A 17,382-nucleotide genomic window follows, 5' to 3' on the forward strand; every position below is an offset into this window, starting at 1 on the left:
TTTTTATTTCCTAGATATGTCTAAATCTCTCTCTCTCTCTCTCTCTTTTAATTGAGTTAATTAGGTGTTGCTCAATTAGATGGACAAAATAGAGAATGGTTAATCCATTTTATTAAACAAATAAAAACAGAAACAAAAAGTAATGAAAGGGGGCTTTGCAGAAAGGATGCCCAAATTTGAAACAAAATTGAGTTCGTAATTGGATTGTTAGATCAGTTGGACAGTCAGAAAAGGCTGGATGTGGGAATTGAAAATGGATAGGGCTGAATCACAAAATCATAAACACAAATGAGAGAGAGAGATTGACCCAAAAATGTCACTTTCCCTAATCATCATCTCTCTTATTCCTACACTTTTCCCCTAATAATTATCAAATTAATTCCAAACCCCCCTCTTTCCCCCTCTTTTATTTTGTAATATATTTATTACAATAAGCAACAAAAATAAAAAGGAGAGAGCAAATAATTAAGATTATTTGTGGACCTATTGAAAAATAGATACATTCTATTTGAGATTTCCCCCCCTTTTGTACAAAGCTTGCTTAAGATTCATTGACAACAACACATTAAAAATTAAGAAAAGAAAAGAAAACTCCCCATGCAAAATTGTTGCATTTACAAATCAACCCCAAAAAAGAAGAGAGAGAAAATTACAAAGCCCTTTGGTTAGGTGTGGAATAATGACTAATTACTCCTTCTCCATGTAATCTCTACTAATTAATCCAATCCTCAACAAAAAGCCTATAATAAAGCCTTCATTTTCGTATGGATTCTTTAAGGACTATCACGTAAGAAGTAGAACAATGCTTGCCATCTTTATTCCCAGCCATCCGCCATTGCTCGGCTACGTCGTTGGCGATTTTCATAGCGTCTGACGCAGTTCCGAGTAGTCCCCTTCGAGTAAACCCGACGGTGTACAACCCCCTCTCACCTTTCCAGCCGTTTGGAAATGGGGTTTTCGGCATTCCATCTTTAGTGAAAAAGTCACACCCCTGCTGCAATTCAATATCCACATATCCAAAACATGTATCAGTTAACCAAAACTCAAAATCTTCAATCCTTAAATCGAAAAGTTGATCATTCAAACAGAAACAAAGACGGACTTTTCGGGCAGAGACAAATTGGATTTAGAAAAAGAAAATCTACATAATGTTATATGTAAATATTGCATCATAAATATGGGAAAAAGCTGGAAAAGGGTAGAAAAAAACCAAATAAACCCAACTGACATATTCTATTTTGCATGGAGAAAAGAATAGGTTTGTAGGGTTGTGCAGTCTGTGCATGAGTCCAATGACCTAGAAAGTGATGGGTGATTCATATAGAGATAAAGCAAAAAACTAAAACTTTAAAGGCACGTTTGATTTTTTTTATTATTATTAAAAAAAACTAAGTTTCTGTATAAAAACCTTATTCCACCTGTAATAATCTTGAGATTTTTAACTAAAATTTCAAATGTTTATTTAAAAAACGACGAGAATTATAATAAAGAATCGAAGAAGTCGAAAATTTTATACTTTTGGATTTTATACCTTTAGCCAACTTGGCACATTGCTTCTATACCCCGTCGCTAAGATTATTGAATCGAACTCTTTCTCTTGTCCGTCTATGAACTTCGCTCCATTTCTCGTTATCTCTTTTACCCCTTCCATTACCTTCATTCAAAGAAAAAATTACGACCGTGTTCGAATTAAGTATACAAACAAATCTTCTGTCATTGCAAACTTTAAAAACTAATAAACTAATTGATTACAAATTTACCTTGATCTTTCCTGATCTAATTTGCGACAGGGCTCCAACGTCGAGAACGGGGGTCTTTCCAGTGGCGTTTTTAAGCTCGATTGGACCGGTTTTCGGTCGCCGGAGACCTAAATGATCTGTATTACCTAGAGTCAAGTTGGCTACTAAAAGAAGAATCTTATCCACCAGTCTTAGAGGTAGCCATTTCATCAGCCCCATGGCAATTCCAAATGTCGAGAATCCGAACATTTCTCGCGGCAACACATGAACCTAAACGTTAAGAATACGAATAAACGATCAAAATCGTAGTCTATTTTTTTTTCAAAAAAGTAATTTTCTGTAAAATTTACCGTAATTCATGACTTGAAAGAGTAAAAAGAACAAAGAAAAGAACTTACTGTGTTTCTAACAACCATATGTGGAATGGCATTTTGTCTACAGAGATCTAAACTAACTTCCATACCGGAATTCCCACAACCGACGACCAAAACCCGTTGGTTTTTAAATTCCGAACCGGACTTATACATACTAGTATGAACAACGGTTCGAGCAAACCGCTCAATCCCCACAATCTCAGGAATAACCGGCTCTGCATTTTCCCCTGTAGCGACGATGATCCATCGCGAAATGTACTGAGAATCCTGAGTGGAGACCTTCCAAAACCCAGAAACGGAGTCGAATTCAGCGGCGAGAACGGTCTGATTGAAGCGAGGATGGATGGAGAAATGAGAAGCGTAAGATTCCATGTAAGAAATGAACTGATCTTTAGAAGGGTACTTGGGGAAATTTTCAGGGAAACCCATAAGAGGAAGCTCACAAAATTGCTTGGGGAGATGAAGTTTGAGACGATCGTAAGTGCGATACTGCCAAAGAGAAGCAATACAATCGGATTTTTCAAGAATGAGGGAAGGGGTTTGATTGTGAGAAAGACAAGCGGCGGCGGCTAATCCTGATGGCCCTGCACCTACAATGATAGGGCCGTGAACCCATATGCATTTGGGGGGTGGTTCTTGTTTGTGATGATCATCTTCTTGGTCTTTGCAAGAAGCCATTAAAGTGAGTCTGTGTTTTGGTTTACTCTGTTTTTTGGGTAAGTGGAAAGTGAAAGAAGAAAGAAGGAATGGGAGAGATTTGAGGAAGTGTGGAGTATAAATGCATGTAAAGAGAGAGAGAGGGAGAGAGAGAAAAAGGGAAAGAAGGGGTTTTAATGGAGGCGTGAAGGTAAAGGAAAGGGATTTGGTTCAGTTTATCTCAAGGCTCTTTCTTCTCAGCGACTCTGTTGCAGAGTTTTTCTGGGAGGTGTTAGTGAATGAAGTGAGGTAATGACGAACCTTACATACATATAAATACATTCTTTTTTCTTTTTTTTTTTTCTTTTTTCCTTTTACTTTTTCATTATATATTTGTTTAAAATAAGATAAATAACCAAGCCAACTTTAAATATATAAAAATAAATAGAAATATTTATCATATAACAAAATTTTATAGAATTAAAATTCTCTTTATTTTTCTAAAGATTTTTAACAACGTTTTACCACCCATGACGAAAGGAAATAGAACGAGACTCATGAATTAAATGAGTTCAATTATAGTATTGTTTTTAGATAGGTTTGTAAGTCTTAGTTGGATTTTAGAAAGATTGGTTTTTTCTCTCTTTAAAATAAAGGTTGGTTTGGATTTTAAAACGTAGATTAAAAAGAGAGAGATAGTACAATTAAATAATAGTTTTTGCAAGTTTAATTTTAAAATGAGAAGAAAAAAACTAAATTAAAAGTGTTAATATGGAACTCACCTACTCACGATAATTATAAAAATTGAACTCAATAAACTCATATAATAAGAATAATTTATAAAAATCTATAAATTTAACGGTTAAATTTTAAATTTTGGATAAGTTAAAGGTAACTATTGTCATACTTTAAAGGTGATTTTTGTCATTTGTCTTTTTTTATCTATAGTTTATAAGTTAATTAAAAAAGAAAAACTAAAACTTCTAAACGTTAGATGTTCATCGTTAACCTAAACAACATATATTTCTTAATATTTTATAGTATTTATAAACATAACAAAATTTAGTGAACATTATTTTATGGTACTTATAAATATATATTTGTTTGCCTTGTTTATATTAGAAAGTTTAAAAATGAAAAGGATTATAGAAGAAAAGAAAATAAATTAGAAAGGAAAATAAGGAGAGTTAAATTGTTAATTCCTTTTGTTACATTTTTTTCCACCCACGCATTTTCAAATGCTTGAAAGTTACGCTCCAGAAATATCCCTCATTCCCGCCTTCTCTTTAACTGTCACAAATCACTTCTATTTCTTAATTTATATCATCTATCTATATATATATATATATTAAATGAAAGAGCCTTTTAATTTAATATCCAATTTTAGACATCAGCATTAACATTGCTAAAATTAAATTCAGATTTATTTAATTCCCAACTAAGATTTCTATTAGCAAAAAAAAAGAAAGAAAAAAAAAAAAGCATAAAATCACTCATAAATTTACAAGGAAACTCAATTAAAATGTTACATACATAAAGATAAAATTGTCGATATTTAAGCCTTATTGTATGACCTTAGCTTTAAGAACCTTAATTTTCTTTATTGAAAAAAGAGATCCTTACAAGTTACAACAATGAATAAATTTTACCCAACGATATAAATGCAACTCTTGACCTCCTTAAAGTTTGATTCGACACGAAAGTTTATATTTTAATTCGACAAGTTCATTGATTTTAAAATATAAAAATATATTTATTTGACACATAAGTTAATTTGTTAAATAAAAGATGGAGATGAGTTAAATACAAATCTAAAATTACAATCTTAGTTTATTTATTTATTTATATATATATATATTTTAGAATATTAAAGTATGTGGTTTTGTATTCAACAATCGTGATGGGAAGAAAAATAAAACAATATGGTTAACGATTATAATACAAAACGTGGGTCAATTTTTAAAAAGTCCATTTTAATTAAATATGGTCATAACTTAAACTATATAATATTAGAGGACCTTTAGAAATTTATCTATTGAAGTTCTTATAAAATAAGAATATTATATGTTGAAGTTGAGTTCAATATTTAAAATTCTTCAATTTTAAAACAAAGACTACCATGATTATTCTAATTAATTAATAGTGCCTTTCCACTTAAAAAATAAAAGTTAAAACAGCTTGTACCAACTTAATTATTATATATCCTTCTAATAAATTTTTTTATATCTAATTTTGATACTTCAAAAGTTTGCAACAACTTCATGAACGTATTATAATTCAATTACTCAATATATATCATTCAATCACCTAAATGTGATTTATAACCAATTTGAAATTTGTAATAAGAATTTTGTTTCTTATTTTACGTTTTTTAAATAAATTAGACAAGTTCGTCTATGCTTTTTTTCTCTCCTTTTTGTTTAATCCTTTCACAAGTTTATTCCTTTAGTATAAAACAATTTAGTGTAATAATTAGATCTTAACTACAAAATTTAAGTATCAATTTCCTAAATATATATTTTGTTTATCAATCCATTAAATTGAGAGATTAGATTCTAATTTTTTTTATTTATTTAGAAAAAAATATAGTTAACTAAATATGAGAAAGAGATGTTCATTAAATATTTAGTAAATTTCATAGTTTATTAGACAACGATAGATACAAATAAATATCTATTGATGATGATAGTATAATTATGTATCTATGTATGTGTATATATATAGAGAGAGATTTATTTATTTATCGTTTCTCTAAATATATTATTCGGTAAGGTGATAACATTATCTACATCAACAAAACGTTTGGTTAAAGGTTTTATGCAAAAGACAAAGTGGTAGAGTTGGTGTATAGTTATTTGGCCAAATACAATATGACATTCGAATTAATTAAACTAAGGTTAAAATTTGGCAGTTGTGTTAGTATATATGATATAGAGAGAGCTTATATCTACGTAGCATAGAAGACAAAATGGGTTTATCATCACAAGTCGTTTTTCGTTCTTACGTAATATATGATGTGTTCAACTCGTTTATTGTTCAAATAATTTTTTCATGCAATGAATGTTGAACCTTATAAAAATTGAAAAGTCCATTTTCACGTGAAATAGACTTAAAAATTTTAACATTAATTAGCACCACTCGTAGTTATCCATTGAAAAATGAACGTTATTCAAACAAATATCAAACGTTTGAAAAATTGAAAGAACAACTTTCGTTTTCGCAGACCTATTTCCATAGCCCCATTGATTTCCAACTTCTCTTCTTCTCATTTTTTATTTTAAACAATATCAATTCTCAATCCATTGTTTGGTAAGTCTTCACCCTCATTATAAAGAGATGGGAGAGTTTATATAAATTGTGTGGGTCACAAACTCAAACTCAATAATTATATCTCATCATCATTATTCTCATACAACGCTATCAATCTTTCTCAAAGTTTCTTCGTTGGATTTTTGTCAATCATTCAACTTTTACAAGTAAAGACCTAGACACCGCGCATGTTTTAAAATATAGTATTGCAGAGTCAAAAACAAAGCAAATTAGAGGACAACTACCTATATATAGTTTATCATAATATCTATAGTATATAATCAAAACAACAAGAAGAACACAAATTTTTTTATTCAACCTTAAGCAAAGTTAGTAAATATGAGAAATATTATTGGATATATGGTAATTGCTAACTATAAAATGAAAACACATCATATCATCATATCATAACTAAAGAGATGAAAAGAATTATAATTATACGAGCTAGGTAACATAACCGTTAACAAGTTCATAAGTATCTAACGACTTGAAGTGTACAAACTAAGATATAGTGATCGTGAGAGCAAACTATCGGAACATGTTTTCATTGAACATTGTTGGAAAACTTTTGTTAAAAGTATATATGAAAGAAAGAAGAAGGTTGGTAAAGGGTAACTAAAGAAGGACATAGGCCTACATGATATTGAGGATCTAGGGGTGGAGCTTATTCTCACTAACACATTACCTAACTTGATAGAGAGAAGAAAAATGTAGGGTTGGAAACTTTGAATCTAGGCCTAGCTCTTATTATTTTCCTTAATGGACTCTTTGCATGCCTATAAATTAAAATACCTACACATTTTCTTTTTTCCTTTTCATTAAAAACATATTTGAGTGTTTCTTTATATCTATATATAAAAAAATCTTCTTCTTTATTTTTTTTTTAAGTTTTAGGTGGAAATTTGTTTTGAGAATGTAATTAGCAAATATATATGATATACAAAAGTTAAGGGTACTTTTAATTATAGTCATTAAAAATACTATTTTCGTTTATTAACTTTAATGTACTTTCAAATGTTAATTTTAAAAAGTTTCAAATTTTAGTTCTTATTATTCACTTGTTTTTACTTTTTTATTTTATTTTATTAACATTTCCGCAATAAAATGTTGATAATATATTTATATTTAACACTTCCTTGCATCAAAATCATTAATCTTATTTAACTAAATTCGATAAAAACTAATTATGGCGACAAAAATTAAACAAAATTTGATGAAAATGTTGTTTTAATATATTTAGTATGTCGTAATCTTATAGATTAATATTTTTATAAATATTTGTACTAATTTTTTAAATATATATATATAATGAGAACAAAATACAAATCACCAATTATTGCCAGTAATTGACTAAGTCGATCAAGTCAAAAAAAAGAAAAAGAAAAGAAAAGAATGAGTGGATTATTCTTTTCAAATTTTATTATTATAGCTTTTGTTACACCACTGCAAAGTACACATAACAATCTTAAAAATTCTTAACTCACCTTTTTTTCTACACTAATTTCCCAACCTTCACAATACCCTATTTTGGAATCATTATGGATTTGGATTTGTACAATATCTCTGATGCAAAAACTAACTTTTATAAGAAACCCAATTTCCAAAAATTCAGAAACCTTTTCTCTTTTTTCTTTCTTCTTTTTTAAACAAAAAAAGAAAAAAGAAAAAAGAAAAACGACCTTTAAGTTTAATGCCAAAATAAAATGAAGAAGAAAAATTTGGAGGCTATGAGTTTTAGAGATGGGAAAGATCTATAGGACTTTTTCTTGGATCTTCATATCTCTAATTTAGCAGCTTTTTAGGCATGCCTTCACTTTGTTTTATTCCCCTCCCATACTCTTCTTTATCCTTAATTCTTAATCTAAACCCCTTTCTTCTTCAAATCATTCATTTTCTCTTAATCTAATCTTTTCTTTAGACTTTTTTTGACACCTTTTTTTTAAAAGAAATATTTTGTGAATTGATTGATCAATTCATATAGTTTACAACTATGGCTTCGTTGATTTAAATTCACTTAGAATGTAAAATCTAAATGAATGAGTTTTAGTTCGAATAAGTTGGTGGATGTAGAAATTTAACCTCCTAATCACCATTTGATAACCCATTTGTTTTTCTAAAAAACATACTTGTTTTCTTACCATGTTTTTTTTTTTAATTTCAACAAGTCCTTAAACAACTATTTTGAACAATATCAATAATTGACAAGAAATATGTATTAAATAAATATCGACTAAGATATAAAATAAACAAGAATTGGAATGTTCAATCTCTTCATGAACAATTAAATTTATGGTAATACAAGTTAATGTCATATATATAGCATAATCTTTTCAAAACATTAGATAGAAAGTTGAAGTGAAGTAATAACTTATTTTAAGAAACATAAATACTTCCACCACTAAACTAAACTAAACTACATGTAATTTAATAATTAAAAATAGAAAGGAAACAAAGAAAGAGAAACACTCTATGGATTGAAACTTTGTATATTTATAAACTAAAATATGAACACAGCATTCTCTTTAATGATTGGACTATGTGGGATGTTGCCTCCCTTTTCTTACCAACTTTGAGTGTTCCTTTGTCAAAATAAAATAATAAGTCTTTTTTAGGCAATTTTTAAAAATTATTTCTTCATTTTAAAGAATTTTCCAGAGGACTTGGAGAGAAATAAATGGATCATATTGTGATTGTGAAAAAGTGGTTTGAGATTTTTTTTAATTTTTGTTCTCAAGCAAATCATTGCTATCATGTGTTTCTCTTCATGCATTCTACCTTTTTTACAATTTTTATTTCTTAACTTTCGGCTCAATACAATTAAATTTTACTTTTAACAATCAAAGTGAAAATTTCATAATAATAATAATAATTTTTAATTTACCTTTATCGTATAGTTAATCCTTTGGTCGGTTATATCACTTCATCAATTCAGCTAGTGACTCTATAAATTCACTTTTAAGATCGATTCATTTTAAAGTTACAAAATGTATAGTTGGCTAGTAATTTTTATCTCACTTTTACTAATGGATGATGAACAATAATGATTACAAAAGTTTGTGTGTTATGAATTGCAATATAATAAAAATATAGAATATTTATTCTTAAAATGGAAATGAAATCATTATTCTTATAGATTATAATATATATTTTCTTTTGAGAAAGACATTTTTTTTCTTCTAACGATTGGAATGATGTGTGTTTGGTGCATATATTTTATACTAATTTAATTCATTATATACCATATCACTTAATAAATGAAGATTTGCTACCAAATCTTAGATTATATATCCTATTACCGACCTACCTAAGGGCTATATATAACAAGCATGATCTAAAATAAATAAACATTTAAGTCGGTCCTAATTACTCATTAAAATTCATAATTAGAACCATTTAATTTATTTCATCCCATCCTAGTTTAAACATACTTGTTAGTTTCTTTGAAATGAAATGTTAATTTTAATTGTCAAACATTAAGATTAATATGATTTAAATGAATACAACTTGTACTATATAAATATAAGTCAAATATTCAACTCTTCATCTTTTATACAATAAAAATAACGATAATTTTAAGTTATTTATATCTATTTAAAAATATAATTAGTCAAAGACGGAATATTAATTTTGTTCATTCCCCTCCTATTTATAGATGATTGTTTTCTCCTATGTTAAATAAATATTTAAATGTTTCTCAAATTATAAAAATTGAAAATTATTTTTTCTTTTTAATTTAAGTTTACAAAACTTGCTCATTTTTTTTATAAGGTAACATTAAATTTTATAAGTTCAAGTAGTACAAATAAATTTAATATTTTAAAAACTAATGAAAGTACACCCATTTATAAGTTAAAAAATACTATAATATCTAAAATGTCTCAAAATAAAACACAGAGTATAGTTTAAATTTAAATAAATATATACTAACAATGAATATAGTTGGAGTCTCTCAATCTTATAATAATAAAAAAATATTGCAATTGATAAATGGTGGATTAAATTACCATTTGTTTAAAAAAGTTTGTGGTAAGAAATCTTCATGTTAGTGAACTTTAAATTAACAATTTTTTCGAGTCACTCAAATTTTGGAGGATAATTAGTACTTTATTTCGTAATTCATGTTTAAATTACATTTCATAACAAATCTTATCACTATTATTTTATTTTTTATAGGTAAAAGAATCAAATATATCATAAAATCAAGACGAATAGTATGTTAAAATTTCATGATGTCTATATTTTTATAAAAGATTATTTTATATTAACTCTAAATCCTAAGCCCAAGATAAAATAAAACAAAAGAGATCTGGCAATTGCATGATATAGTAAAGTGGTTTAATACAAAAATTTTATTTTTTAATACAAATATTCTCAAAATTAAAATTAAAACAAAACATTCTCTTATTAAAAAGAAAAAAGAAAAAAGAAGAATTGAAAACAATTTTGGTAGGAGTAGGAATTCGTAACGGTAACGGTGGAGTTAGCGTGACCGGTGAGGTTGACGTCACGTAAGCAATGAAGACCGTCACAGCTGCCCAATCAGAGAATCAGGTGGGGTTAGGGTGGGTCCACTGAGCAACTTAAAGCCAATAGTATATGGGCAAGTGGACCCCACCGTGTATCTCTGACAAACGTAATGACCAAAACGACCCTGACAACGGACGTTTGAGTTTGATAGCCGGATAGAGCCCTCAGTTTTTTCCTTTTTGTAAAAGGATTGGTGAATTTTGATTTGACGGTAAAGGGTACTATCGTCATTAAAAAGAGCTTGCCACGTGTCAGTTATTTAATTCCAGGTTCCTTCTTGTGCAAATAATTTTTGACTGCAGTTTTAAGTATTAATGAAAAAAGCCTTCCGATTTTTTTTTAGATCCTCCAGTTTAATCCTTGAATCCGGACCGTCCGTTGCCACATCAATCACGCGTACTTCAATGTCAATCCCACGGTCAGGGTTACATCACAACGGACTTTTGATATGTATATATTTTTTCCTAAATAAAACAATTTATTTTGTTTATGTATGTATAATAAATAATGACGCAACGTTGATTGGTATAGTTGATTAAATGGATCTCCTGATCTGATTTGTTTCAATTTCCCCAAGATGATGACATCACTTCATATTTTTTAGTCTTCTGACATCTTTTCTATTGCCTCATTTTTCCATAATATTATTAAATGCCTCACTCATTCAATACCATAAAACGTGGATATTTATACACATAAATTAATTCCAAAATATTTAATTTCTATTGGGCTTGTATTTCTCGGCCCAATAAAGCACATCCAAAGCCCAAATTAAAGAATACCGCCGAAGGCCCTAATACGCTAATACAACGGATGGAGGCAAATATAATAATTACAATTATTAAGGAAAGTTACACCGACAAAAACATTTAAAAAATAATTAACGACACATCTTTTATGCATATTACAAATATGACAAATACGACAAGTAATTAGTTATATCATACAACTATTAGATGGCCATCGAAAAATTATCGACTTTTTAATTTCCTACTTTTGCAATTTTAGACCTTATTATCATAAACCTTTTTGCTATTTCGATAAACAGCATTTTTGAAAAATGACAAATACTGTGTAATTTTTTAGAATATATAAATGTGAAAAGTCTATTGACAATAAAAAAGTATATTGGTTATCCATTTTACTATATTTGTAATTATTTTAAAATGGTGCTAATAACTCTCTTATATATATATATATATTTTAAAAACAAAATTTCAATTAAAAAATTAATTAGGAAGTTTTTGGTTTTAACATTTAATTTGGGGGAGAGATTTGAAAATGTAAAGTATATTGGTCAAAAAGAAAATAAAGAAGAAAGAAGAATATTGTTTTATTAATTATTTGAAGGATTTGCTTCTTAAATGCAATGCCATCTATCTATCACTTTTGTTCATACTTTTTGCAAAAGTGGGGGTGAGAATTTAAATGGGTTTGCACTAAAAATGGGAATCTCAATAGAAAAAAAGACCTCCGCAAACTTGGAGAAAGAATTTACAAATACTTCACTTGCAATGATTTGCCTTGTGTGATGCAAAAACCTTCTTCTCCCATTTCTTTCATGGATCGAATATTTCTTTTTATCCTCTCGACAATAAAAATAGAAAATTGTCAGAATCATCTATCGTGATTTAGATATTAAAAGATATATATTCTTTAAATATATGTGGATCACCATCAATCTTAATGCATCTCAGCTAAGATATATGTCAACAATCAAAATTAGGTCATTCATAACTTTTTAATCGAACCTCTAACTTTGAAGTTGATATTACAAAGCATATTTCTTGTCAAAATTAAAGAAAAATATCATATTATTGTTGTTATAATGATGAGTTGGAATTGAGTCGAGACAGTTAAAACCCATTAAAAAAAAATGTAAGTGGGAAAACTTATAATCCAATATTGCAACACATTTGTGTGGAGAAGACATGGTTGTATGTTCCCAATTTGGGTACACCAAAAATCTAGAGAAGTACTTCTCAATCTATACATTCTCTTGAGACAATGATTGGTGTTTTGAGTTAAACTTAATGTCTCCCTTTGACCAATATAGATTGGGCATTACGGTAATTTAGGGTTTGTTTTCCTACTTTGGTGTAAAATCATTACATATAATGCTTGTACTTTTTATATATATATATATAAAATGTAGTAATTTCATTTTCATCCTACTAAATATTTGTATTATATATATATATATATAGATGAATGAAAGAACATTTGGGTTACCTTTCTTGTCAATATAATGATCATTACATCATATATGTGGGTTGACAGCCATTGTTCTTGTGTGTGTATATATATATATTCTAATTTTTGTTTTTAACTTATAACTTCTTATTATCAAAATATGCCTTTTAGGACAGTGAGCTTCAAACCGTTGATATGAAAACGATAAAGAAAATTATACCAAATTTGAATTTTGTGGTTTGATATATCACGCCGAATAGTAACTATTGTTGAGTTGGTAGATTTTTAACGAGTAAAATATTGTGTAGTTTGTTTTGTTGGAAAACAAACACTTTAGTTCAATTTTGATACTCTTTTAGTTCGAAATATACTTTATTTTTGTTTCGGTATTATTCTATGTGATATTAAAGCGCAAAAGTCAAATTCGTTATAATTTTTTTTCTCATCGTAGTTCACTATACTGGCTAGTTGAGTTGTTGGTTTATTTTTAGAAGCAAATTGTTGTGCAATTTGGTTTGTGGAATGTCAAACCGTTTGGTTTTAGTCGACGTTATTTCTTTGAGATTTGTAGGTGTTTTCTTACGTATCTTTTCTCAAAGAAAGATAATTATCTTCTTGTACAAAAATTGTTCTCATTGCCCTTATATAATTGGAGGTTGCCCTTCTTTTACCGTTAGCTTTCTTGTTGTATGGGAGCATATAGTTGGTATGAGGTGCTTATCGTTGCGAAGTTTACTGTGAAGTTGTTGCACATGTTGTAGTTGTGATTGATCAGTTGAAGATTTTAGATCAATTTATTACTTTTGTGAAAAGATTTGAAAGAACCATATCCTTGGAAGAGTTAAGTTTATTTGTATTAAGAGAATCTTACTCTTTATATAAAAGAATCCTAAGTACGTTTGTTTAAGGTGTGTTTCAAACAAGACTTAGAAAAGAAACGTCATAGTCGTTGTAGGGAGGGGTTTCTCAAGCTTAGAGGAAGCTAAGTTAGACACCAAGGAGTTTGTCGTACACGAGAGTCAATGTAGAAATGTTATATATATATATAAAATAGAGATTAGGCCTTTGTTGTAATCACTTAACTCTTTATTAGTCAAATTTCTTTTCAATCAACCACACCGAGTCCATACTTATTTTGCACTAAACTAGATTACAAATCTTAATATCTTTCCATTTTGTTCCCTTCTTAGTTTGCCTTGATATGTCACATTATATTACACAATATTATTTGTGTTGATTTTCTATATTAGATTAATCTAATTTTTACTTTCAACTTAATAACATTATAAAGCACAACTAAATTTTATCGACAAACATTATTCAATAAAAAAACATCATTGATGGAAAAATATATTGTCTAAACATAGGAGTCATTTTAATCTACGAAGACTTACTATTATAATAATGAATGGTGTGTAGTAGTCAGTAGTAATGAAAGTTATTGGATTCGATCATTAAAGAAATTGATGTCGGTTTGTTAAGAGAAAGAGAATATATTAGTTGATGAAACTAAAACAAATATAGTATGATTGTAAGAGTATATATATATATATATATATAATTTTGATTGTCCATATGAAGAGAGGTTTGAAATGATAATAGATAATATATGCAGGGTTAGAAGGAAACATATATGGGAAATGGCAAAAATAAAGTTTGAGAATTGAAATAAATAGAAGTAAATATATTTTTCTTTCTTTGTTTGTGTTCAAGGGAGGTGTTGACTGTTAAATGTTGTATTGTTGTATGCTTATCTCTCCCTTTTTCTTTTCACTACAAAAATCTCTAACTTAGATTCTTTCCCATCACATCACACCTACCTCTCCACCCCCACATTTCATCTCTTAACCCTACAAATGTGTACCTTATACTCATCTTTACTCAACTATACTTCTAACTTGTAATCAATAAACATATGTGATCATCATGGAATTAAATTGTTTGCTTCTAATTGAACCTTAACAAAATGTCTTGATGAGGTTTATGTTTCAACCAGAGACAACAAGGGTTTGCCTTCTTTTCATTTTATTACTCTCGTGTTAGGAATAGTGTTAGCTCATCGTATAGTTCGTTATAATGTTGGTTTTTGCAATTTTCTCTTGGAGAAGAAGTTGGGTTTTGTGGGCATTATTGTTATTGGTGACTTGCTGTTCCCTTTGCCTCTTTGAATTTTGATTTTATCGAGACTCACTTTTATTGTTATTCTACGTTAGCCGGCCGGTGTACTCTAACTAGTGGGAGTATTATTATGAAGAAAATAGAGATGTGTGTTTACTACATATATTATATTATATCGTGATCAAATTCACTCAATCACTTTTTAAAGGTGGAGATTGATCCGCCAAAAGTAAACTTAATCAATTAGCATATTGATAATTGACAAAACACTTCAATCTTTTAAAAAATAGACACATTTCATATTTATTTGAAGTTAGAAATTCGATTCTATTCGTACATAAAGAAAAAACACTATTTAAAAGTAGCATTATTAGGACTTCGTGTCTCCTATATTGTTCTCCACCATACCATACGTACTGATGAATCGAATGATATTAGGGTTTACTTTCGTGTACTTCAACCTCAATATAATGTCTTTTCTTCTATATAAAACTTCCAACCAATCAAAGTTGAATTAACACTCTTTCACCACCCTCTCTTGCTATAAGTATTAATTATGTTTAATAAACATATATAAGTAGCCTTTGTTTTGATTTGCGATTTAGACAATATTTTGGAATTGTACTTAAAACACCTTCTAAAAGTAGAAAATTTTGTTTATAATAATAGGATATATGTCACTACATTTTCTAAAGTCCAAAAGTAACAAATTTAGAAGTCAATAACCATTTAATTACTGTTTGATCTCACTAATTTTGTCATATTCACAATATGCAAAAAAAGTAGGTGTCATAGGCTGCTTTTTTCTAAATGTTTTTGTCATTTAATGCAATTTTCTTATTTAAAAACTATTATTTAAAAATAATAATAATAATTATTATTTTGAGGCTAACAAACATAGTTAGCACTAAACTACCTACAAATATTAAGCATTAAATGGTTTTGTTTATTTCTCTTTTTTACTCATTTATCTATTAATTTCTTCTTCCAACGAGGCATTTAACTACAAAAACTCGATTAAGCATTCCAAATAGTTTATTTGTTCATGAGGTTGGAAATTGAATCCTCAACATAATTGATGGTTTGTCCATTCAATTATACTTAAGATCGTCATAATATTAATTTCAGAAAACACTTAATAATTTTGATATTTCCAAAACTGGGGGGATTGAAACAAATATACGATGATCTACATATTTCAACGGTCAGCCCATTACGTTTCAAAATTATGGGCCTACGGCCCGATTGTTGGTCCAATGGCGACCATAATCTGATCTGGCCCAACTCGTTTGTGTATTCTGGGCCTCTTCAATGTCATTGACATTATTTACTATTATTATTTTCTTTTTAATACATTTTTTCAGGATTGTGGCTTAGGTGATCATAAAATTTTAGGGTAATTATATACTTCTCAGATATAATAAGTCTTAAAAAATTAATATAAGAAAACCTATTGGTCATATACTTTAAAAATTGAATCTAGATTTTGTTTGGTTTGTAACTCATTTTTCATATATATTAATAATAATTTAGGTCTAATTATTTTGAACCTTTGAATATTAGTTATTTTTCAGCACTAAGTATACAAACAAGTAAAAGCATGATAATTTTAGAAATTATAAGTTATTGTTTATTCCACTGCAATATAGTGAATTACAATAGTATATAAATGTATAAACGAAGTAAAAAAGGAAAGATTAAAAAGAAGTAATTTGGGGTTTGAAGTAATTTTACACTTGAAATTTTAAATCTTAATCTTTTGTAAAATGGTATATGAAGAAATGGTAAATTTGTCTATTTGGTTATTTAGTTATTTACATAGAGAAGCAGCGAGTAGACAGGGAAGTTGTATTGGTGGTTCGGAGTTGAGGGGCCGGCCTCGTCTGAGGAAGGGCGGCAGGGTCCCATCTCCGGCGAGCGGCGGGCCTCGGAAGATTCTCCGGCACGATTGTTTCGAGGGAATTGAGGCGCCACTGTGGGCACATTCTCTCTTCGCTCCATTTTCTCGAATCAACAAAATTGAGATTTTCCATTTCTACGCCACTGCTTTCTCCGCTCATTACCAGCGCCGTCATCACTCCGGCAGCTCCTAAAACGCACCGTTTTCGCCACCATTCTCCATTTCCATTCCTGTTCAATTCAAAAACGGGTGTTTGTTTAGTTTCAGATATTCAATCCTCAATTTCTAATTTAGTTTGATAGCTTATCGATCAATTCCTTCAATTACATTACCATAATTAATCGAAACGATCACATTGTAGGATATTATTTATTATTTGTTGGACTGATAGCAATTTTATTTTTTTGTTTCTTTGGAATCTAAGATTAATTACAAATGAGAATTCAAGAAAAAAAATTATTTTTTTGTTTGATCTAATTGAATGATGATATTTGCTCATCAATTTAATTGAGCTAAAAAGTAGGTTTTTGTGTTTTTGTTCTGAATGTATGGCTTGAAAAACTACCATTTTAATAACAAATTCGAT

At 28.7% G+C, this 17,382-nt stretch overlaps 1 protein-coding gene across 2 annotated transcripts; it reads right to left on the bottom strand.

Moving 5' to 3' along the window:
- Positions 1-444: 444 nt before the first annotated feature.
- LOC101221527 (probable indole-3-pyruvate monooxygenase YUCCA4) lies at positions 445-3,060 on the bottom strand. 2 transcript variants are annotated; one of them, XM_004138696.3, is made up of 4 exons: positions 2,138-3,060; positions 1,761-2,009; positions 1,532-1,654; positions 445-991 (listed from the first exon to the last, which is right to left on the bottom strand). In XM_004138696.3, exons 1-4 carry the CDS (start codon positions 2,789-2,791, stop codon positions 755-757), a joined length of 1,263 nt encoding a protein of 420 aa, XP_004138744.1. In that variant the 5' UTR covers positions 2,792-3,060; the 3' UTR covers positions 445-754. The 2 variants fall into 2 exon arrangements, with proteins under 2 accessions (XP_004138744.1, XP_011649797.1); XM_011651495.2 differs by having other exon boundaries at positions 445-994.
- Positions 3,061-17,382: the final 14,322 nt, after the last annotated feature.

Source organism: Cucumis sativus, chromosome 2 (genome assembly GCF_000004075.3).
Source record: "Cucumis sativus cultivar 9930 chromosome 2, Cucumber_9930_V3, whole genome shotgun sequence".
Classification (NCBI taxonomy): Eukaryota; Viridiplantae; Streptophyta; class Magnoliopsida; order Cucurbitales; family Cucurbitaceae; genus Cucumis; species Cucumis sativus.

What these genes read in the sequence shown, in the direction of transcription:
- LOC101221527 (XM_011651495.2), bottom strand. Translation starts at nt 2,791, where the DNA reads ATGGCTTCTTGCAAAGACCAAGAAGATGATCATCACAAACAAGAACCA. An exon ending in ATATGGTTGTTAGAAACACA is followed by an intron (nt 2,010 to 2,137) that starts GTAAGTTCTTTT and finishes CTTAACGTTTAG; the next exon opens with GTTCATGTGTTGCCGCGAGA. An exon ending in ATGTGCCAAGTTGGCTAAAG is followed by an intron (nt 995 to 1,531) that starts GTATAAAATCCA and finishes ATTGAATTGCAG; the next exon opens with CAGGGGTGTGACTTTTTCAC.